Raw genomic sequence first — 24,606 nt, forward strand, 5'->3', positions numbered from 1 at the left:
GGGATAAAGAGAGTTGTAAAGAAGGGAAACTGGACCGGGCTGAATCTGTAGCTCACACTCCCAGACTCACCTGTGAAGCGTGTCCCGCTTCTTCTCTGCCTGCTGTTGCAGACTTCCAAGCTCCTGAGACAGTTGTTCAAGCTCCTGCTGAGCTCCTCTCTGCCGCTGCCTCACCTCTGCAGAGGCTTCTGCCAGATGCTGCAGATGCTTCTCCTACCAGGAATGAGAAGGCAAACGTGGCTCCTTGGATGTGCAGGTCTTACAGCCATTTTCTTAACCCCTCCAGGCTTGGGGCTCAGACGCACAGATGGAAAGGGGGACCCTAGCCGCTTTAGGCAAAACAGGGGCCCTAGAGAAAAAGGAATGAGCTATTCCAGTGGAAAGCATTCTGAAGGAAAAGGGCACATATAGGATAACTTCTCTAGCCTGCTAAGTGCCATGTGGCCATGTAAGCACTTGCTCTGCTAACGACTTCATCAACTGAGATCCATACGGTAGGTGCTAACCTCACTTCCACTCCAGACAAGACTCGATGCACAGGAAGTGAGGGAACTGCCCAAAGTCCTAACACAGGACGTGGTTATGCTGGCCCCTGTGCTATAATGCCTCACAAGAGAGGAGGGGAAAGAAGGTCCTCCAGGCAGAGGATTTAGCTCATGCAATGACATGGTGGTAGGGAAGGGAGATTTTCCTAGGGATGTGGACCCACCTGTTGTAGCTGCCACTGCTTCTGGGCTGTTCTCAGTCTTTCCATGGCCACCTGCTTCTGCAGGGAAACAAAGGAGAGGAACAAGAAGAGGAGGAGTGTTTTTCTGGTTGGATTCTGGGAGGTGGCCAGTAGGCTCAGCATGTGTGCCCTTTCCCTCCTCTCTGCCTGACATTCTCTCCCCTCAGCCTGGCTCACCTTGGCCTGGAGCTCTTCCAGGGCTCCAAGGAGTTGCGCCCGCTTCCTCTGGGCCTCCACCATTGTGGGCAAAGCCTGGGTCAGGGCACCTGTGATGGCTTCCACATGCTCTTGGTAGGAGGCCTTCAGCTCTTTCCACTGCTCCTTGGCTGCAAGTGCCTTCTGCCCTGAAAGGATCCACCAAAGATAAGAACATAAAGGAGACTAACCTGCCTGCCTACAACACTGAGGCCTCTGCTTTCCCATCAGCTGACCCTACTGACAGCTCCTTCCTTTCCCATCCCTCCCCCACCCCCACTCACGGCTGGTGTCTTCAGAAGCCAAGGGGTCTAGTCCCTGGACAACGTCCTCCTGAGCCAAGAAGTTCTGCAGGAAGTCTACTACCTGAAGCTGGCTGCAGAGCAGTTTGTCCTTCTTCCGGGAGTCCTGTTTGGAGAGCAGGCAAAGTCAGGGAACATCATTACCTGTGTGCCCTGGTAGGCTGAGAATGCCTTCCTGGGTGCTCACCATCCCCACCACCCACTACCCCCCACCCAGAGGACCCAGGAGAGCCCCCGGTGGCCAATCCTGCACATACCATCACAAACTCCGCCAGGATCTGGGCCGGCAGCTCTGTCTCTTCTTGCCGGCCAATGGGCTCCATGATGTCTGCCAGCTTGGCCAGGGCCCTGAGGGAAAGAAGACGGGGGAAAAGGGAGACTCCTTGGGTGCTAGTCCTGGCCAGTGTGTATAAAGGCAATACACACCCTGAATAAGTTAAGCAGAGCAAGGGGAGTCAAGGCAGCACAGGGACAGGAAGACAAGGGGCCCCCGCTCCGACGCGCAGGGGAGTCCCAGGCAGGTAGCAACCTCGGGCAGAGTTGGAGGAGGGTGGTCCAGGCTCTCCCTGGACCTTCCTCCCTGGGGGCTAAAGCGTCCCCAGGCAGGCAGGCAGGGGTGGGGAAGTGTGCGAGGACGGAGGGGACACAGAAGCTAAGTGACTCTGCCACACGCGTCCTGCGTGGACGCAGCTAACCGCGAGGGGACGTGGAGGTGCGCGGGGACAGGCCAGGGTGTGCGCGCGCGGGGAGAGGGAAGTCCCTCCCTCAGTCGCCGCGGCCCGCACAGCTGGGTGCCGGGACCACCGGGGGTCCGCGTGGTGCGGCAGGGTCCTCCTCTCCCGCTCCCGGCTGTCACCTAGCTTACTCTAGCGCTGGCGCTCGCACCCCGGCTTCCCGCCCCTCCATGTCTGCAGCCGGTGGGCTTCGGCTCTTCCGCCGCCAGGCCGCAATGCCGTTTGGATTCGCCGCGGCTGCGCGCCTGGACAAGCGATTGGCTGCGGGGCCAGGGGGCGGAAACCAAGGGCCAGCGTGCACTCTGATTGGTAAGCGCTGACGAGCGAGCCGTTGGAACACCGGATGTTTGCGCCGGCGCCCTGGCGGCCGGCGCACCGAGTTCTGCGCCTGCGCGCAGCCCGTAGTCGGGCTGTAGGCTGCGAGTGTTCTCTGGGCCAGGTCGAGGGAGCGCGGCCGCTTCGCTCTTGACAGGACGTGGAGACTAAGTCTCTGAGTTCGGGGTTTAGGGGAGTCTTTAAGCCCTGAGATCACTTTAAAAATTATGTTGTGGTAGAGGGAGAACAGTGGGCGTGCTTTCCCACCGACGCTTGGCATTCTTAGGAAAGAACAGGGATCCTAGAGGCGCAGGGGGCCGCTGATTGCAGCGCCGGAACGCGTCGCTTTCTGACGGACCTGTCCGAGGATCCGACTCCCGGCCCCACCAGTGCCTGCTCGCCACTCCGGGGCTCCGCCCGCCGGCTGGGATCCGCCCCGGACCGCGGCGGAGAACCTGTTCCGCGCGCTGCTCTGGGTTAGCTGAGTGCCTGGCACCGCGGGCCCCGGGGGGGCTGCGGGGAAAGGACGTGAGGAACTGGAAGACGCTGAGAGGCAGGAACCGGGATCGGCTCCTCCCGCTAAGGCCGAAAGCTGCACCAGCTGGGGGCCCTGGGAAGAGCGCTCCGACCGGCATGCCGGAACAGCAGCCTTCAACGTACAGTTTACCATGTCTGGCATCCAGTTAAAAACCACAAAGTTTGCAAAAAAAATAAGGAAGAAAAGAAAAACCATAATGAGAAGAAAAAAATAAAATCACTGAACAGAACAGAAATCAATGTTAGAATCAAACAGGCAAGGAAAAGTTATGTTCAAAAACAATAAGCAGAGGTATAAAAAGTATTAAAAGGTTAGGATGTGCAGAGTGTGGAATGCTGATGTGGCTGCTGGGAATATAAAAATAATGCATCTGCTCGGGAAATACCATTTCCTCAAAATGTTAAACACCAGGTGACCATATGGACCCCAGTTCCACTTCTAGGTATATATCCAAGAGAAATGAAAGAGTGTTCGCAGAAAACTTGTACACGAGTGTCCACAGCAGTGTTATTTACAAGGGCCAAAAAGTAGAAGCAACCCAAATGTCCATCAGCAGATGACCTGGAAAACAAAATCTACATCATTCAATCATTTACCGTCAGTAAAAACAGAAAATGAGGTATACGTGCTTAAGCACAGATGAACCTTGAAAACAAGGTGCAAAGTGAAAGAAACCAGTCACAAAAGACCATAGTCTATGATGGCACTTAGACGAAATGTCCAGATAGGCAAATCCAAATAAGAAAGTAGACTGATGGTTGTCCGGGGCTCGGACGGGGATGGGAGCGGTGGTGGGGCACAGGTTGGGGGTGGCTAGGGTATGCAGAGGGTCTACAAAGGGACATGGCGTTTTTTGTAGGGGATAAATTAAAATGTCCTAAAATTAGATTATGGAGAGGTTACACAATTGTATACAAAAAGCAATTCGGTTTATACTTTAAATGAGTCTCCATAAAGCTCTTTAAAAAGTTAATCAGAGGGCGCCTGGGTGGCTCAGTGGGTTGAGCCGCTGCCTTCGGCTCAGGTCATGATCTCAGGGTGGTGGGATCGAGTCCCGTATCGGGCTCCCTGCTCGGCCGGGGGGCCTGCTTCCCTTCCTCTCTCTCTGCCTGCCTCTCTGCCTACTTGTGATTTCTCTCTGTCAAATAAATGAATAAAATCTTAAAAAAAAAAAAAAAAGTTAATCAGAGGGGCGTGTGAGTAGCTCAGTTGGTTAGGCCTCTGCCTTTTGTTCAGGTCAAGAACTCAGGCTCCTGAAATAGAGCCCCACATCTCTGCTCAGCGGGGAGCCTGCTTCTCCCTCTCTCTCTGCCTGCCTATCTGCCTACTTGTGATCTGTGTCTGTCAAAAATAAATAAAATCTTAAAAAGTTAATCAGAGTTATGAAACATATAATAAACACCTAAATCAAACTTGTGAAAATTACAATGAGGAAGACTACAATGTGAAAGATGAAATAGGGGAGTAGCAGACTAAACATTACATAAAGAAAAAAATGAAATTGAAGACTTCAACTTAGAAGCTAAGATAAATTATAGAAAGTTAAAATGAAATAAAAAGAACAAAATAATAGTAAGCTGTGATACAGTTTGTAAAGCTTAATATACTTATAAAGGAAGTCCCTGAAGGAGGCAAGAGGACAAAAACTAATAATGACCAAAGAATTTGAAATTTGATGAAAACTGTAAATTCACAGTAACATGAAGAAAACTAACCAAGACCTACATAATTGTGTAGCTTGAAACCAGTGATATGAGAAAATCTTTATACTTTTTTATTTTTGAAAGCAGCTTGGGTAGGGTGGGGGGGGCGAGGAGCCAGGGAAAGGGCACGTTGTATACAAAGAAACAAAAATAACGATTATAGTAACTTTCCTATTGCAAACAATGCAATAAACACCGGAGTGAAGCAACATATTCAAAGTACTGCTAGAAAATAAATTAGTAAACATATAAATAAATAAATAAACTGTTGCAGAACCTTCCAGAAAATGTATGTTAACTAAAGACACATTCAGACATACACAAGCTGAAGGAATTTATCATTAGCAAATCCACAATACAAGAAATGTGAAAGAAGTCTATTAGGCAGAAGGAAACGACATTAGATTGAAATCTGAATATATACAAAGAAATGAAAAACACCAGAAATAGTAACTACACGTATACAAATGTATTATTTAAATCTTTTTTCTTTTTTTAAAGATTTTATTTATTTATTTGACAGAGAGAGACACGGAGAGAGAGGGAACATAGGCAGTGGGAGCGCGAGAGGGAGAAGCAGGCAGGCTTCCCGCTGAGCAGGGAGCTGGATTAGGGGCTCAATCCCAGGACCCTGGGATCATGAACTGAGCTGAAGCCAGTTGCTTAACAATGGAGCCACCCAGACACCCCAATACTTAAATCTTTTTTAAAAAGATAATGAACTACAGGGGTACCTGGGTGGCTCAGTTGGTTAAGGCTCTGCATTTGGCTCAGGTCATGATCTCAGGGTCCTGGGATCCAGCCTGGCATTGCGCTTTCTGCTCTGCGGGGAGTCTGCTTCTCCCTCTGCCCCTCCCCCTGCCTATGTTCTCTCTTGCTCTCAAATAAATAAATTCTTAAAAAAAAAAAAAAAGATAATGAACTACGTTAATACAAATAGCAATAATGTGGGATTTATAGCATACGCAAAAGTAAAATGTAGCACACAAAAAGGGTGGGGGGGAGAAACAAAAGTAAATTACACATTTTTGTCATTTATGTAAAGCTGCATATTGGGTAAAAGTGGACTCAGGTAAAATAAAGCGATGGATTATAACTCTTTTAGAAGTGGTGCTAATATCCCCCAGGGTGACCACGAATGAGTCAGTCTTGCGTAATCTTTCCCAGTGAAACCTAGGACTTGTTTCTACATGATAGAATATAGTACTGGTGGCGGGGTATTCATCTATTGATCAGGCTACATTAGGCAAAACAGGTCACTCTGATGACGTCATTTCATGACATCATGCTCCTCAGCAAACCAGAGAGGGAGCCCTCCTGCTGGCCTTGAAGAAACAAACTGCTAGTGGTGAAAATGGAGGCGGGGCGGGGGGGGGGGGGGGGGGGGGCGGTGTCTAGTAGCAGAAATAGATTCTAGTCCATGGCTGGTGAGCTGGGGCCCTTCCTTACACAACCACAAGAGGGTAAAGTGGTTCCTGGAAGCAGATTCTTCCCTAAATGAGCCTCCCGAAAAGACTCCAGCCAGATTCACATCTTGACGGCCACCTTATAAGACTCTGAAAAGAATGCAAAAATCCTGTCCTATGGAAACTGCCTGAAATCCTGACCCATGTGGGAGATAACAAATGAATGTTACTTTAAGACGCTGAATTGTGTGGGGTGCCTGAGTGGGTTAAGGCTACTTCCTTCAGCTCAGATCATGATCTCAGGGCCCTGGGATCAAGCCGGGAGTTGGGCTTTCTGCTCAGCGGGGAGCCTGCTTCCCCCTGCTTCTCTGCCTACTTGTTATCTCTATCTGTCAAATGAATAAATTAAATCTTAAAAAAAAAAAAAAAGACTGAATTGTGGTGATTTGCGTGCAGATAGAAAACTAGTACAAGCAACTTCTAAAATAAGGAAGTAAGAGTTACAGCTAATAAGCCAATAAAATAGATAAAATAAAATCTGAGTAATAGTAACAAATCCAAACGAAGCAGAAAAGGGGAATAAGGAAGACGAGATGAGGGAAATAAAAAACAAATACCAAAATGATAGACTTTAAGCCTAATTATATGAATAGGTGCATTAAATGGTGCCTTAAGTATACAAAAGGCAGAGATTATCAGATTGGATCTAAAAGCAAAGCAATTACATTAAGAGAAGCACCAGGGGTACCTGGGTGCTACAGATGGTCAGGCATCTGACTCTTGATTTCCACTCAGGTTATGATCTCAGAGTCCTGGGAGGGATGCGACTGGCCGGGGTCTGCTTGAGGATTCTCTCTCTCTTTCTCTCTCTTCTCAAACTCTGGCCCCCTCTCCATTTCTATGTGCTCTTTCTCTCTAAAATAAAAAATCTTTTAAAAAATGCACTAAATATAAAGACAAATTGATCAAGTAAAAGGGCGGGGAAAATTTTGTCATGCTGAGGCTAATTAAAAGAATGTAGGGTGGTTATTTTGTTATATATGTGTATATTCAGAGCAAAAAAATACTACCAGAAATAAAGAAGGTGATTTCATAATCATCAAGTGGTCAGTTCATCATGTGAACTTAATACTCATAAATGATTATTCACATCAAATCAGAGACCATCAAAATATGTGAATCAAAAACTGGCTGATTTGAATGGAGAAATAAATCTATAGTTACAGCTGGGATTGCAGTAAGGAATTTACAATATTTGATAGAATACTATACGAAACAGCAGAATACTCATGCTTCCCCAGTGCACACCAAATGATCCAACAAGCCCTTATTATGGGTCATAAAATGCATCTTAAATACAAATGAACAGAAGCATACAAAGTGTGTTTTATGTCTGTAAAGGATCCAAATAATTTCCTCTACATGTTTTAAAAATGATGACGTGCTCTCATGGAGCAGTCTTTTTTATTTTTTTTAAAAAAATCAAGTTAACTGTTAAACTATCCTTAGATTTCTGCTCAAAATCCTTTACCTATAAGCCTAAATCAAGCCTCTTTATCATAGGTTCACAAAACTGTGGACTTTTTAATACTGATGGTAGTCGCATTTTTACATTCGATTATACAATTACTTGAATGATATATTTCTCCTTTTCTAATCAGTAAACTCATTGAGGGCATGAGTTGGATATATTTTTGCTCATAACCAATGGTAAGCAATTAATAATGATTTGTTATATACATATTGTAAGAGAGAGAGAGTTTTATGCAAGGTCTTAATAGGCTATTTTAAGGATGCTAGCTTTGTCATAAGAGTAATTACAACTATTGAAGGTTTCTTGGTTATTAGATGGCAAGTCAGATTTCAGTATAGTAAAATTAAACCTGAATTCTGGGTGAAAAAAAAAAAAAAGACTGCAAAGTGATACTGTTCCAGTAGTCTTAGGAAGAGATGAGAACATTTCTGGAGTATAGGATTCTGTTTGGTGAAGAGTCAGTGGAAACAGAAATAACTTGATGTATCCGGATGGAATCATCCATAGATGTTACGATTGAGTGGATCTGGATATACTGAAGTTGCTAAACTGCATATCAAACATGAGCTTAGATTTTTTACTATGCAACTGGGTGAATTATGTGGCCATTTCTTGAAATAACCATTTCTGGAAGAGAATCCTGTTTGGGGAGTAAGGGAAAGATCCTTGACCTGTCTCTGCTGAACTTCTCAGTGTTTCGGCTGAGCAAGTGGATGTTTTTAAGATTCATAGACAAGGAGGTTTAGAATGTAGAAGAAGGGTAGAACAGGAAATATGCATTTCCTAGTTATAATTGTTTGGGGGAACTGAAGCCATCTTTGATGGTATGTAATGAAAAAGGAGAGGTGGCTGGAACCAATACAGCTGAGTAACTGATGTTTTATGGATTTATGGAGAAAGGATGACTTTTAAGAAGAAAGAAAAGTCTGCCATGATTAAAAAATAAATGCAATCAAGTGTGATATGCTGCAGGCAAGGGAAAAGAAGGTTTCCAAAAAGAGAGAGATACTGAGCAGTGAAGTAAGACAGGATGGAAATTATTGACTGGAGTTAGCGACAGGGTGATTATTAGTACCCACTGTGAGAGATGTTTGATGGAGTTCTAAGAACACAGAAACCAGGCTATACAGAATTTAAATGAGGCGGATTGCATAGAAGCATTAAAGCCAAGAAATGCAAGTATGTTATACAAAACGTTCTTAGGAGAATTTTGGCAGAATACATTAGAATGTGGTCATGCCAACTCTCAAATCAGTTCTTCAATGAAGTTTTAATAAACTCCACTGTAATTTGTATTATGTACATACTTGTAATGAGATATGCCTCTGCTTTCAGTAAAAAAACTTCCTGCCTGATTCTTAAGAGTTCTTCCTGCTTGATGAACCTATTTTTTAATACTCTAAATATTTTACATATATAAAATAAATGATTCTTTTTTCTTTAAATGATGCTTTCTAGGGATGCCTGAGTGACTCAGTGGGTTAGGCCACTGCCTTCGGCTCGGGTCATAATCCTAGGATCCTGGGGTCAAGTCCCACATCAGGATCCTTGTTTCGGTGGGGAGCCTGCTTCTCTTCCTCTGCCTGCCACTCTGCCTGCTTGTGCATGCTCTCTCTCTCTCACAAATAGATAAATAAAATATTTAAAAATAAAAAAATAAATGATACTTTCTAAAAAGACACATTTGATTAGATGAGTATTGATTTTGTTAATCTGTTTGTGTTTGAAGGTTTGGGTCCCTTTTATCTATTTATTATAAACTTCCATGGAAATACTGACTTTTGAATCATTCTTTCCCAAATATATTAAATGACCTCATCTTACATCTAAATTTAGCAGTTAGGGTAAACTAGCTAAAATTTTAAAAATTAGTTTCTAAATCACATTAGCAACATTTCAATGAGTGGTAGCAATATATAACTAACGTCTGTCATGCCAGACAATGAAAATTTTAGAGTATTTCCAGAGATGGGGAGTTGAGGTGGCTCAATTGGTGAGTGCAGAATCTTGGTTTCCTCCAAATATGATCTAAGGGTCCCGAGATCCCGCCCTGGGAGCCCCATATCTGGGTCAGAGCTCAGTGGCGAATCTGCTTCTCCTACTCTATCTGCCCCTCTCCCTGCTCCTGTATCCTCTCTCTCTCACACAGACACACATAAATAAATAAAATCTTAGAGAGAAAGAATACTTCCACTGATGGAAGCAGTGTTTCAAAAATAAATTGTAAGTATATTAGACATGTATATACTGTACATCCTGTACAAAAGTTTATATGTAACATTAGTTTCAACATAACCGGGAGGTTAAAAAGAATTCCATAGTTTAAAAAATGTAACATTTGCAGTAAAGAAGTTCCCCATACACAGACTGTACGTGTTTATAATTTTAAGGAGTGCTTATTTGAATCTAATCCAACCCTAAAGCCCTCCATAAATTATACATAGAAATTTTGTGTTCTTCAACCAATCAACCAATCTTCATTTGTTGCAGAAGTAAGAGCATGACCAGAGAGGAAGTGAAGTCCCTTAAGTAAATAACTGACATGGGAATTATATTTTCCTTTTTAAGATGGTGACGTCTATTCAATCACTGAACAAGTGGCAAGTAGAAAAAATAAAGCATACACTCCCGAAAACAGAAAATTTCCTCACTCATTTTGAAACTTTTATTGTATACCACATGTGAAATGGTTTCGAAAGTAGCACTTAGGCTAGCATTCAAATGGAATATCAACTGTTGTTTCAGGAAACATGAAGTGATTGTGGGGAAGATTCATCCGAAATTCATAGAGCGATAAGCAAATATAAGTAATGCGATAAGACGTGTCTTTGCAACTGACCACAGAAAAACTCCTCCAGTACTTTATAAAACATTAAAGACAATAAATCATGTTTTGGGCACTGATTTCCAACTGCACAGAAACTTCTATTGGGTATGTCCACCTCTCCCAGCATTGTTTTAGGATTTGAAGTTGCATTTCCAGAACTTCTGCGCCCTGGGAGGAGTTCCTCTAAATAGATCAAGGGAAATCCAATGAATAAAACATTGCATATAAATAGGTATGTATATTGTAACTATTTGCCTAACTATCTCTGTCTTCACACACGTCTTTATGCGTGTGTTTGTGTATCTTACACCATAAACATCAAATGAAAAGTCATATTTTAAAATCCTATATATCTTTTCCTAGAACTTTAAAGCTAGCTTTTTTTCTCTGTAGAATCACTGTTTTTTTTTTTCCTTCCATGTCACAATCATGCACAGGTTACTAACATGTAATTCCACTGTGATTTTTATTAATTCAGAGGCTAAAGCAATAGTGATTTGTGCCAGGACATTTTCAAAAAATGTATTAAATTATATTCATTATTGAAATAAAACTGTCAAAGTGTTTTCTCTTTCCTGAGGTCCTCAACATAGGAATATTTTTCTATGTTTATATCATTTTTTTTAAAGATTTTATTTATTTACTTGACAGAGAGAGAGAAAGAGAGAGAGAGATCACAAGTAGGCAGAGAAGCAGGCAGGAGAGAGAGAGAAGCAGGCTCCCCGCTGAGCAGAGAGCCAGATGCAGGGCTCAATCCCAGGACCCTGGGATCATGACCTGAGCTGAAGGCAGAGATTTTAACCCACTGAGCCACCCAGGTGCCCTGTTATATCATTTTAGACCGTTGGCTGATGGATTTTTTTTTTCTATATCTCAAGGTATGTGGTATGGTTTCTCTTTGCCTTTGTGTTTTTCTTTTTTTTTAATTACCTTTATTTTTACCAGCATATGGCATTTCAAAGGTTGGCTGCCAATAATTTTTAGAGAAGACTAAGTACCAGACTAAGTACCAGACTTAGACACTGGACCAACAACTACTGGGTGTCTCCAGAATATTCTGGAGCTGGCGAGATCAAATTCTAGGCCAGTAAATTCTTCTTTCTCTAGATAAATATCTTAAACAGAGAGATGGCCAGTTAGACTTTTGGAAAGAATTTTATATTCAACTAAAAGAACTTGACACAATAACTCACCTTATTTAATAGAAAGTAGGCACAGAGATTAAATATTTCATTAACAGGACATGGTAATATATTGATAAAGTGAGATAATTTGCTCTGACCCATTAGGTACTTTTTTCCCCTCATAAAAATATAAGAAAACATACACTCTCTGAAAATTTCAGGAGCCAATCATCTTAGTGTTCTGAAAAGAGCAACAGCAAATTCTCAACGGAGGTGCTCATTCTGAGATTTGGAAAAGAAAATGACCAAACCTGGCATCTATGGAAACTCTGTGCCTGATGGATGAAACTCACATTTATTAATCCCAAAGCACTCTACTAGGTTTTAAAAAATAATAAACACATTTTCATTAGTAGCCACACAGACGCTGTCTGAACTAACTTTTATCATTTCCAAACTAAAAGAAAGGAAACAGAAGCTCAGGAAAGCATAACTAGTCAAAGTAACTTAGACAAGGCCACAGAGTAGTAAACTGCAAAGCAACATCTGAAACTCATCTGTGGGACACTGAAGCCGCTCTCTCTCTTACCTGCACCGAATGCAGTTGGACCTCAGAGGTCTGGGCAGTGAAACTTCATTAAAGACCTGTGTCCCCTCGAGGCATTAGCATGTCCCTTGCTCCCTGGTTCCCAAGGTATTGAAAGCTGAGTTGCGGTGGTTTTGCTATTTTGTCCCTGTCCTGTTCTACCTACGTGAAGTAGTAGAGCATTACCCTCCAAAATGTGTATGCCTTATATGCATGGTTTCTGAAACTTTAAAACATCACTGATTGGTAATTTCAGACACTGAGATAGTCAAGAGGGGGCATACATCAGTACATACAGATATTTAGTTACTCTTTGTTACAGCACTCCAATGACCAGCTTGTTCAATAGTTTGTATCTGACCTATCTTCTGTTGGACTGGGGAGTTCCGGGGAGTGCAGGGTCAGTAGGAACAACACCCCCTGTTCTTCCATCTCCACACACTCCGGGCTGTGTAATGAATGGAGAGGCAACGAGGAATAGAAGGGGTAGACAACAGAAGGAGAAAAGGAGAGAAAGGCAAGGAAACCTCTGCTCTCTCTGACTGAGGGACTGGGACAGTAGCCATCCAGCAGAGACCGAGGGGATCACAAGCTTCTTTCCAGCAGGGCCTTTGCTGGTCACCCAAACCACCAAGAGCAGTCACCACAGCAAAGGCCTAGGCTGCAGTCCCTGCTTCATGACCCAGGCCAAGCAACAGAGACATGGCTACCTCACCCCTGGTCCAGAGCCAGGCCTGGGGCCAAAAACCTGAGGGTCCCTGACCTCCCCCAGGTGGGATGAGGGGACCAGGACCATCCATGGCTTCTCTCTACCCCAGAAAACTGCCTGGGGACCCCCCACATGACACTGGTGGGGCTTGAGCAGGGGTCCCAGCAGTACCTGAAAACCAAGCCGACAAGCATGACATGGCAAAGACTCAAAAACGAAATTCTGATGGGAATTAAAGTTCAGAGAAGTAAGTAGAACTCACAGTCTAAACATAAACACAGTTGCTGCCTTTGAGGGATACACAGGGATATGGCAGTTAGATAAGAACAAGAGTCCCGGGGCGCCTGGGTGGCTCAGTGGGTTAAGCCGCTGCCTTCGGCTCAGGTCATGATCTCAGGGTCCTGGGATCGAGTCCCACATCCGGCTCTCTGCTCAGCAGGGAGCCTGCTTCCTCCTCTCTCTCTCTCTCTGCCTGCCTCTCTGCCTACTTGTGATCTCTCTCTGTCAAATAAATAAATAAAATCTTAAAAAAAAAAAAAAAGAACAAGAGTCCCGACCGAGATAAACAGAGTGCCTGATGTAGAACAGAAAATCACTCCTTATACCAGCAAACAGGACAACCACCATTTCATGAAAAAAAGACAACCAACAAATTCTGATGTGGAGTTTAATCCAATGTTGGAAATATTTAAAAACAACTCTCTTATAAAGGCTTTATAAGTCAATTCCAGAATGTCTTGAAACACATGAAAATAGAAAACCTCAGCAGAGAAATAGAAGTTCTATAAAAGAACAGGAAGGAAGCTAGAGAACTGAAAACTGCAATAACTGAGGTTTTTGGAGAATGCTCACTCGCTGTTCTCAACAGAATACTGATGCAAAGGCCGGAATCACTGAATGGGAAGGTGGGTCAACAGAATTGATTCAATTTGACCAATGCATAGCAAATACTAACTGTCTCAAGTTTCTGTAGAAAAATTTAAAATTTAAAAATTTAAAATTTAAAAATTTCTTCCGTGTTCAGAACACAGAAGAAGAGAGAGTGTGGTACTCAAAAAAAAGTATTTGAAGGAACAATGAACACTTCCCAAATTCGGTAAAAAGTCATTAACATAGAGATTCAAACCAAAAACAACAACTGGAAATTCTATATCCAGTAATGAAGCTATCCGTCAGGAGTAAGGAGGAAATGAAGACATTCTCAGTCAAAGGAGCATGAAAATTTGCTAGCAAGTCTACCCTTAAATGGCACCTAAAGGAAGCTCTCTAAACTCAGAGGAAATGGTGACAGAGGCAGAAGGGATCTTCAGAAAAGGAGAAAGAATGATGGATGGGGAAACATGGGAGGAAGTATTGTTATAGGAATATTTCTCTGCCAGTGCCCAGGGTTCTTGGTCACACCTCTGCGAAGAATAAAGAGGGAGACCAGACAGAGGGATGGTCAACAAAGTGATAGCAAAGTGACAGTACAAAGCTCTGAAGAGGGAGAGGACCCCAGAGGGTTGCCACCAGAGTTTCCAAGTCCAGGGGGTTTTATGGGCTTGTTGGTGAGCGGCTTTAATCTGATTAACTCTCATGCATCTGTCACGCACTCAGGTTTCTGCCACCTGGGAGAGGGTGGGGGGCTCCTTGCAGGGTGGTGTAAAATCTTTAAAGGGTGGTTTCTCTTAGGACGGGGGCCCTGTCCCTGCCTGCCTTTCTTCCAACCATCTACTATTAATATAATATAATTTATTAGTATGATAATGTATTATAATGTATATAAATTGTATTATGTTTATATATATTTATTCTAATTTATACAAAAATTAATTATTAATATAATAGGCTATTCTTCACTGCATGAGAGCTTCTTTCAAATATTTTGGCTGGAACAAAAGGTATAACTGATGTGGTGCTAGTTATAGTTTAATATAATAGAATAATATTGAACATTATTTTATTAATATTACTGATATTAAATATTATTTAATAATATTTAAAATTTAATAATATTATAATTAAGACAATTATATTTTTAGGGTGGAAGGGAAAGGGACCTAAAGAGAAACAAACATTCTGCACCCCACTCTAAGTTGTGAAACACTGACACCAATAGCTTGCAATAAATCATACACATCATAGCAAGAAGTATAACAATCACTCAGAGAAACTGTACAAATCGATAGACTCGAAATCATCATAAATAAATCAAAATGTAACTCTAAAAGATTTTTAAGGTACCTAAAGATGGACATGAAGGAAAAAAGAAGGAAGGAACAAGAAACACAAGGAAAAATACAAACAGGGGCGCCTGGATAGCTCAGTGGGTTAAGCTGCCGCCTTCGGCTCAGGTCATGATCTCAGGGTCCTGGGATCGAGTCCCGCATCATGTTCTCAGCTCAGCAGGGAGCCTGCTTCCTTCTCTCTCTCTGCCTGCCTCTCTGCCTACTTGTGATCTCTGTCAAATAAGTAAAGAAAACCTTTAAAAAAAAAAGAAAAATACAAACAAGTAAGACAAAATTAAGCCTCAGCATATACAAATTTAACTTATATATTAAAATGTCTAAATTTACAAATTGAAAGGCAGTGATTAGCAGAATAGAGAAAAAAACTCATGACCCAACTATACTCTGTACACAAGAAAATCACACCTAACAAAATAGATTGAAAGTAAAAGAATGGGAAATGTAATACAAATCACATTTTGCAAATCACAAATCACAACAATGCCTATATGAATACTAGAAGAAACAAATAAAATAAAATACTAGAAGAGCAAATAAAATTACTAGGAACAAATATGAACATCACATAATGATGAGAACATCAGTTTCCCAACCAGCAGTAATTTAGGTCTCAGATGCGTTTGCACCAACCAGCAGAGTGTCATCACCACGAGGAGAAAGGCCTGAGCTGAAAGGAGACAAGCCTGCGGGGCAGGCGGGTTTCAGCGGTCCACCTGCAGCCAGTCGTGGGCTACACAGCAGGAAAGGATCCAGAATTGGGCCATCTGAACCCCGCCACTAACCACAAGCTCTTTCACATGTGTAGGATCCTCCAGGGAGTAACGGACCTACAACCCTACCTCGATGACCCTGACAATGAAATCTATAGAGAAAAGTCAATAAACCCAAAGCCATTTATGAAAAAACAATCTACAAACCATTAAAATTCCTGCTAGAGGAATCGAGGGGTATGGAGAGAGAACATCATTACAGATGTCCAAGACATTAAAAGATAGTGAAAAACCATTAACCCTATTATGCCAATAATGTACATAACCTAGAAGAAATGGGGAAAACTTTTGGAAGTGCAGGAAGCGTTCCTGCCAAGTGTTGCTGGAGTAACTGCAGAGCACATCTATAACTAGACAGTTGCTTATGTTCCTGGATTTGACGAGTCAATGTTATTAATATGGGATCCTCACCAACTTCATCTAGACATTGCCATGCAAACACAATCCAAATCTAAGGAAATCCTTTAAAGACAGTGATGTCAATTATACCATGGAAATGGAAATTTACAGTACCTGAAATAGCCAAAACCATTTTGAACATGAACAAGTCTAGTGGGTATACGCTAACTCATTACCAGCATTAATAGAAAACTGCAGTAGTCAAGACTCCAGGATTGGCATCGGAAGAGACCAATAGATGAATGAAGTGGAATATAAAATCCAGAATCGGACCAACATAGATATGATCCATTTCTTTCTTACAGAATTGCCAAAATAAAGGAGAAAGATAATCTTTTCAACAAAATGTGCCAACTTGCTTGGATATTAACATGAACCAATGAACCTCAGCCCTTATCTCAACATACACACAAAAACTTACTTGAAATGGATCTTAGATATAAACGAGGGTGTCAAACAAATTTTCTGGCAGGACGTTTGAGGAAAATCCTTGTATCCCTGGCTTAGGCAAATATTTCTGGAGTGAGACATATGAGAGCACAGATCACAAAATAAAACATTATAAATTAAACTAAGACCAAGTTGGATTTTTTAGAGTATATTCTTTGTGAACGCCATTAAGAAACTGCAAAAATTAGCGACAGTTGAAGAGAAATTTTTTATAAAACATACATCTGGCAAAGTTCTTGTGTTCAGAATACATAAAGAACACCTACAACTCAGTAAGAGGAAGTCAAACCCAACATTTAAAAATGGGCAAAATATTTTATCAGACACTTCATGAAGGAGAGTCTACTTGTGTCCTTCAGATATCTTTCATATTCCCCAAATTCTTATACTAAGACTGTTCCTTCGAGGAGGCCTATAACTTGATAGAGACTTTAACTGGCTCTTTGGAAAACAAAAATCATTAATAGAATTAAGAAAAAAATTGGATCTTACTAGATATCCAGGGAAATATAATTAAAGTAATATAATAATTTGAAAAATTTTAATCAGTGGAGGGGTTTTTGATGTACTTTTATTCAACTGAAATTTTACATGAAATGTAAAATTGAAATACATGAAATAATACATGAAATATCTTTGTACACCTTAATTTAAAAATATTGATATCCATATATTTAAAACTGCCAAAATAACTGAAAAAAAAATACCAGTAAGTAGCTACTTTTAACAAACTATGGAAATGATCCCTGCAAGTATAGTCTTAATAGCTACTTTTTTTTTTTTTAAAGATTTTATCCATTTATTTGACAGAGAGAGATCACAGGTAGGTAGAGAGGCTGGCAGAGAGAAAGAGAGGGAAGCAGGCTCCCTGCCGAGCAGAAAGCCCCATGTGGGACTCGATCCCAGGACCCTGAGATCATGACCTGAGCCAAAGGCAGCGGCTTAACCCACTGAGCCACCCAGGCGCCCTTAATAGCTACTTTTAAAACAGCACAGTACCTTGGGACCCTGAAATAGGGAGAGCCTGCATTGCCATCACCAGGACTTTAAACAATTTTTACTTTCTGGAAACCAAAATAACGGTTCAAATCATGTTGTTTTTGGACATAGTGTATCTGTGAGATATAAAGAGGCTGACTATTATTTTAGTTTTTAATGCACTTGACTTAATGGAAATGTAAAGTGACCTGAAGACTTACGACTTTTTCTCCCGTTGTCATGTATAAACACAAAAATAATTTCAAAGGGATTAGTAATCTCTGTGGCAACATTGCAGTATTGTAGAGTGGATGGATATGAATGAAGTGGGGGGAACCTCTGAATTGTGTCTGTCCCTCTTTCTTCCCCAGGCCACTCACTTTGTGCACCTTAGGGGCACAGTCTTTCCTGGATGAGTCTCGAAGGTTGTTCAGTGATAAAAACCAAATCAGTTTATCCCTCAGTTTCGTCTACGAAGGGAAACAGATAACTCTTCTCAAACTGAAAGGGAAAGATTTACAGAAAGTGAAATTATCTCCCTTGAAAATTAGAGGGAAAGCAACAGGAACAATCTAAACATGATTATAAGTGCAACCGATCCATAAAAATGAGTTTCAGAATTAAAAATAATCCCTTTAGCTTTCAGACTTTCATCACTGTGTTCTGGTTCATTACTGTCAGAAAACAAAGAGGAAGAAGCTGGAGGGTGAGATGGTGATTAGAAAAGATTCAAAAGGCTTTCATGGGCATTTGCTCCTAGCGAGACATCCTTTCTCAAGGGGGTCTTGCAATTTAGTTCTGATGGTCTGTGTCCAAATTGCAAGGATGCCGAGCATTGTTAGAGGCACAACGGACTGAAATAGGGAACCGAACGGAGTCTAAGTCAGAATCTATCCATCTGGAACCAGCAAATCAAGGGAAGAATTGCTTTATGATCCGCAATTTAGATGCTAAACATGGAGATTCGCCCTCAAATGACAAGTTGTGTATTGATCTGAAAATTCCAAGAAAGCTTAGCTGTAGCTAACATCAGACTCACTGACTCTCAGAATCATAGTTCCTGGGAAAGGAGTAATAACTTCATAAGCTAAAAGTTAAGTCTCAGGAAGGGTATTTCTTTCTTTCTTTTTTTTTTTCCTTCACAAGTGTGTTTATTTATTTGAGAGAGACAAAGAGAGAGCAAGCACAAGCTGGGGGAGGGGCAGAGGGAGAGGGAGAAGCAGACTTCCAGCTGAGGAGGGAGCCCAGTGCGGGTCTGGATCCCAGGACCCCAGGATCATGACCTGAGCCCTGAGCTGAAGGCAGACCCTTCACTGACGGAGCCAGCCAGGCGCCCCTTAGCTGTTAATTTTAAAGCTGTGGTTATAACTTCTATTTTTACATACTTAGCATTTCACAATGATCTGGGAACATTTTAGGTGCCAATGGGCTATTCTAATGACAACATGACACTTTGGAAAGAATACCCGCTTCACTTGTGTTAATGACGAATCATTGACTATCAATTTATATTCCTTAAACTTATGTGTTTTTTTTAATAAAATAAAAGGCTTTGCATAAAATTTGTGATTCTTTCCAGTCCTGCATGTTGTGGCTTTCAAACAGTGCTTCTGGAAGTCACAACGGATGCTCTACTTAAAAGGGTCTGCTCATAAGCTTATCGTTGTCACCATGGGGGCGGCCCTCAGACCTGCTGCCACAGCTGTGCCACGGTGGGAACAGCAACAAGGCCACGGAGCTGGTGTGAAACCACAGAGATTCTGCACATTTTCCAGATCGATGGCATATGTGGGGCATGAGTCAAAGCCGCTGAACTGCCAAGAATGAAAGGTACTGGAGAGCTTTCACCTGTGAGCAGCTGGTCACATCCTTTGGTTTTGCAAATACGTTTACATATGGAGTCAAAAACCACACATTGGCTAATGCCTTTGAACGTCAAGGACTAACATGTCACGGCTAATGCCCCTCCAACTGCTAATGCAGGCTGTGCCTTTGTTGGAGCCCCTGTGCCCAGCTTGTGGATATTTCATTTAATGGATAACACAATTGTTGATACACCATTAGCCCCTAAACTTTTTACGTGAGAAGTCACTGGGAATGTGTTGAGCTACCTGTGTTTACTCTCCTGGCCCCAGTTCACTCATGGCCTGATATAAAGAGTGCTATACAAATCGTGGAAGTGAGAATAAAATTGTCAACAGAGGAGAAATAAATAAACACATCATTAAAATACTATTATGCTAATATCATTAGGATGCCTTTGGTTCCTCTGATTGGGAGGTGTTTTCCTTTTTCTCCATGTGCCCTATAATTTTGTATTGGAATCACTCATTTGAAAGCAGCCCCTCTATCATTCTTATGTGGTGGCTTCATGCAGGAAAAGACCTTCACCGGTCAGCCCAGCTAGAGATTTTGGGAGGCCTTGCAAACCTTTTCTGAAAATGCATTTTCTCTGGGCCTGTGCATGTAATTTCCCAGTTAGAACGTTTACTGTGTTTTTCTTACACTGTCTCAACCACTGAGCTCTCTGTGTCCTTCAGATGTCCCGGGCATACCTGTGTGTCACAGTCTACAGCAGATGACAAAGAATCCAGCCCTTCCTGCCGGCAGCACCGCAGACCTGGGACACTGGGCTTGGGCTCAGGCTTCTTTTGCTTGCCTGGGAGATATGAGGTCCTCTTCTGCCCCGGTAACTCGATCTTGGATTTCCAGGCTCCTGACCTGCAAGAATATGAATTTCTGTTGTTTAAACCACCCAGTGTGTGGTATGTTATTACACCAGCCTGCGCTGACCAATACATACACTTTTTCAATTTGAAACAGAATGTGATTCCATTACTCTGAACCATTCAAAATTATCTAGCCACAGCCTTGAAGGTCACATTCCTTTGACTATTTAATTATTGATTAGATCAGTCGTATTCTTTCTACAATGTTTAAGTATTATGATGTATTTGTTCTTTGGAAATGAAATTGCATTTCCTATTATAGATAATTACAATGCTTTTTTATCTCATTGCTCTGTCCAGAAGCATGGATCATGAAAGGACATTAAAAGTAATAGTATGTTACTATTACTATTAATGGTATAGACAAATAAGAGTTGTGTTTCAAGAACAAGGGTTTTAGCTTGAATTAAGAAGTTCTTTGTACTTAATCACTATTTCCTTTTATTAACACACACCAACACTCAATTACTTCACAGGGGAGCAGGAAGGGAAACTGGTTGTGTGTTCCTACATGCAGTGAATTTATTTAAATAGAAAAAAAAATTAAACGCAGGATATATTTAACTGAAAATGTAAAAATATATGTAATAGCACATTTTATATTTGTGAAAAAATACATCTAGATCTGCAAAATGAATGTAATTATCACAAAATGAATGAAGAAATAGAATGAGAAGAGAAAGAATGTTTTTCTCCCTGAAAAGTTTTCAAACTTAAGTTCTATTGTAATTATTCACTTTCTACTAGTGAAATTATATTCCTACCATGTCTGTCCTATATTTTTTTGAGATTGAGTCACATTCTAATGTATCATAATTGTATTAGGTTTTTATGTTAATGAAAACACAATAAAAAAATAAGCAGAGTGAAGAAAAACAGGGCAAAATGTCTTGGAATTCAGTAAGGGAGGAGGTGGTCTCCTGCTTCTGGACATTGTTTGTGAGGGTTAGGAAGTGGGTGCAGAGCTTCTCCCCATGTCTGGCCATCTTCTTGGTACTTTATTAAATTAAATAATTTTTTCCTTAACATGGGACCATGCTATGGAAAGAGAACTGGATCTATAATAAGAGACTGGTACCCAATCTCGGGTCCACCTTCACCCAGCTGATGATTTTTTAAACAGATCTATTCTGACCTGCCATGGGAAACACGGACTTGGTTGGTAGAGAACAGGTGTGGAAAAGGGTGTGAAGACACTTAGGGGATGTGAGCAGAGGACACGGTGGCCGGATGTTCTGGGCTCAGTGGAAACAAGGACCACCCCCACCCGGAGGGAGTCAGTGAGCTAGTCTCTGGGAAAGGAACGTCCAGATTTGTCGTCCCTCTGAATAACTTTTCCTGAACCAGAGGGGATTTGGCATACTCTCTCAAATATGGAGATTGTCTCCTCATCCCTAACAAGTTGTCCAGGCTCTCTGCGTTTCCTTTCCAGTTCATGCACAAGGAACAGCAGCTGGGTTAGGGCACTCTCTCCCCGAGCTGTTCCTTTCCACTTCCAGCTCAGTGAAATCAAAGATTTCTCTTTCTTCTGTTTCCCGGAGGGAACCATGTATAACTCCCCACCACCCATGTCCCTGGGTCTCTCCTCCAAAACCTTTCTCATTTCTCTCTGGCTGATCTTACCCACTTACTTCCTCAGCCGATTTCGATGGGGAGTGTCACTCAATTCAGACTCCTTAATAAAATCCTTCTAACCACCAAGAACTGCTAATCCTGATGAGATGGATATGTCTAGTATTAATGACTCCAACTGGAATTCCTGTTTCACGGAGTTTTTCTGCGTCGAGCTATTGACAACTGGACTTTGTGAGGGTTAGGAAGTGGGTGCAGAGCTCTCCCCATGCCTGGTAATACATATCCCTTACGTAGCATTTTACTGGCCTCTGACAGCTCCAACAGGGTGAGCTGTGGCCTACAGCCTCCTTTTCTGGGTGTAATTTCTCTCCTCTCACCGTAGAGATGCTGAGAAAGCTCATTTTTTTTTTCCTCTTTAAAATTGCAGCAAACAGAGCGGAGTATTCGTCAAAAAGAAATACACAAATAAACACGGTTATGATTAACAAACTGATATTTCAACCGTACTATTCAAGCAGACAGTGGGAAATCACTATTAACCTGTCAAGAAATCTCTTTTGACTGAATAATACATTTACAGAGGAAAAGGAAATCAATTTTATCAGTTGGAATATAGTTGGATGAGAGATCAATGTAAATTTTTGAATGAGTCATTTCTCATTGTCTCCGGAGAAGCTGAGACCAAAATTTTCACATTATTAACTTTTAAAAGCAAGAAAGGACATTCTTGAGATTTCCCTCTAGGAAGATGGTGACAGAATTTTAGTTAGGCGAAACACAAATATTTGCTTTCATCTTCTTACAGAAATTCCAGAAGTATTCCACTTCTAGCCCTTTGTAAATAAAGAAAATATGTAGTCAAGTATTTCTCATACTTCTGATTCCAGTGTATTTTTTTTTCCAGCGAATGAAAACAAACAAGCTTCGTGTGATAAAAAATGCACCTATTTTCTCATCAAACAGAGGAAGTTGATGGTACCGACAATGTCACCCGTGAATGCTTATTATGATTCTATCACATGCTCACCTTAGGGGAAAACCACAGATAATAATAAGGAGAGAAGCTACTGAGTTACAAATAGATTTCGGATTAAGATGTTGAGATGCCACTGAAACAAGGACCGCAAAATGTGAAACAGAGGAGGCATCGAGTCGGGCCCCCTGTGTTTCCACTGGCAGGGTCTTGCTTGTACCTGGGCTGTCTTGATGACCAGACTGGCTAAGCACCTATTCCTCCCCCTTCTCCCATGTCTAAAGAGTCCCAGTTTTGACAAGAACATATGTGGTCACCCTAATTATGGATAAAAGTAGAAAAAATTATAAAACAATACCTTTAGTATGATACCAGTAACTGATGTTTTTTTTTCATCCTAAAATGTGATAGCTAGGGTGAAAGGTAATTTTTTTTTTTTATTAATATTTGGCTCTTTCAACTTCTGATTCATGCTCTGGCTCTAAAGATGAGCCTCTAAAGATGATACCTCTAAAGATGAGACCCAGTTAGTCCTTCTTTCCCATTACGAAAGTCTTTCAAGCCACACACGTTGGCGGTAACGCACTGGAGAGCTGCCTCATCTACAGTTTTCAAGACGTAGAATGAAAGATAACCAAAAACACATTTCAAAGATCTTGTCCTTGGTCGATTCGAAATAGAAAAGTTGTGGGTTTCTCCTCTGGCACTGAAAAAAGCAAACAGGACACGGATGCTGTCTGTTGCAACCGAGGGTTCAGGCACCTGTTAGCAGTCCTCTTCTCACCTGGGATCCTCTCCGGTCCCGTGCGCCAGCCTCCCAGCCAGCTCTCACCCCTGGGCCACACTTCCAGGTCATGTGCTCAGACTGCACGTATAGTCCTCGTTGAACGTGTCAAAAAGGAATCCACCAGTCAAAATGTCTTCTCTTTCCCTGATTTTTTTTTTTCTTTCTTTCAGGGCCATCTTTATTAGAAGGAAAGAATTTACAAATGATTTCTTGCTTTCGTTCTTTTTATTTTTTATTTTTTTTTAATCTTCCCTGACTTTTTGATTCTATTTCTGCAGTGGGCAAGAATGGCATTCTACCCCCAGGGTGTTAAAATACATGGTTTTTAAAACCTAGTATCTTGTGCTGGCTTTTTTCTTGATCTTCTGGATGTTCGAGTCTTCATTCCAGGACGTGACAACTACACAAACCTCAACTGTGATCGTATATGAGTCTATCTAAGTCTTTGCTTGTTCTAAATTCCAGTACCCAGCAGCCTCAGTGCCAGCAAGCTTCAATCTGCCCTAGGCGCTGTTGCCTACACTCATCCCAGGATATTACTGAGGGATGTGGAGTGGGGTACATGGTTTTGTATCTCCTGATTGGATTTATTCAGTTCGTCTGCTGTCAGATTTACCTGGAAATACACAGCCTTAAAAATATTTATGCCAACAAGAGGTCCATAAATAATTTGGCAATTATGTTTCCTATATTTACATGTTAATTTTTATGGGCTCAGTAAATGCAGCTAATGGCTTTTTTTTTTTTTTTGGTCCACACTCTATATGGAAATTTATTAGTTACATGAATGAATCAAAATACAATTTAAAATAAAAACCATGAATAACCCATCTGCTTACCCTTAATTACCCACACATTTAATGTGACTTTTTAAAAAATATTCATGGGTACGTGTTTGCATATGCTTGTGCAGAAATTATAGAAAGTTGGTGCTGACCAAAGTGAAGCAAGTATTTAGAAGGAAGTAATGAGAAAGTGGTGCATTTATTCTATTATTTCCTCTTAGACTCCCGTGAA

General features: G+C 41.6%; 1 protein-coding gene across 9 annotated transcripts in view; it reads right to left on the reverse strand.

Annotated features, from left to right (window-relative positions):
- The window catches only part of ZWINT (ZW10 interacting kinetochore protein), a 70,577-nt gene extending 68,378 nt beyond the window's left edge, over positions 1-2,199 (reverse strand). For 8 of the 9 annotated variants that reach the window (XR_009403925.1, XR_009403923.1, XR_009403924.1 and 5 more), the window contains exons 1-6: positions 2,090-2,199; positions 1,482-1,572; positions 1,207-1,330; positions 905-1,071; positions 710-766; positions 71-213 (exon numbers count right to left, since the gene is read on the reverse strand). Coding sequence is in view for 6 of the 9 variants with exons in the window: in XM_059397433.1 (XP_059253416.1) it covers positions 71-213; positions 710-766; positions 905-1,071; positions 1,207-1,330; positions 1,482-1,572; positions 2,090-2,130 (623 nt within the window). In the remaining 3 variants the exon portion in view is untranslated. Of the gene's footprint in view, positions 1-70; positions 214-709; positions 767-904; positions 1,072-1,206; positions 1,331-1,481; positions 1,573-2,080 lie in introns of all 9 variants that reach the window. The other variant, XM_059397436.1, reaches the window with a different exon arrangement.
- Positions 2,200-24,606: the final 22,407 nt, after the last annotated feature.

This window comes from Mustela nigripes, chromosome 4 (assembly GCF_022355385.1).
Source record: "Mustela nigripes isolate SB6536 chromosome 4, MUSNIG.SB6536, whole genome shotgun sequence".
Lineage (NCBI taxonomy): Eukaryota > Metazoa > Chordata > Mammalia > Carnivora > Mustelidae > Mustela > Mustela nigripes.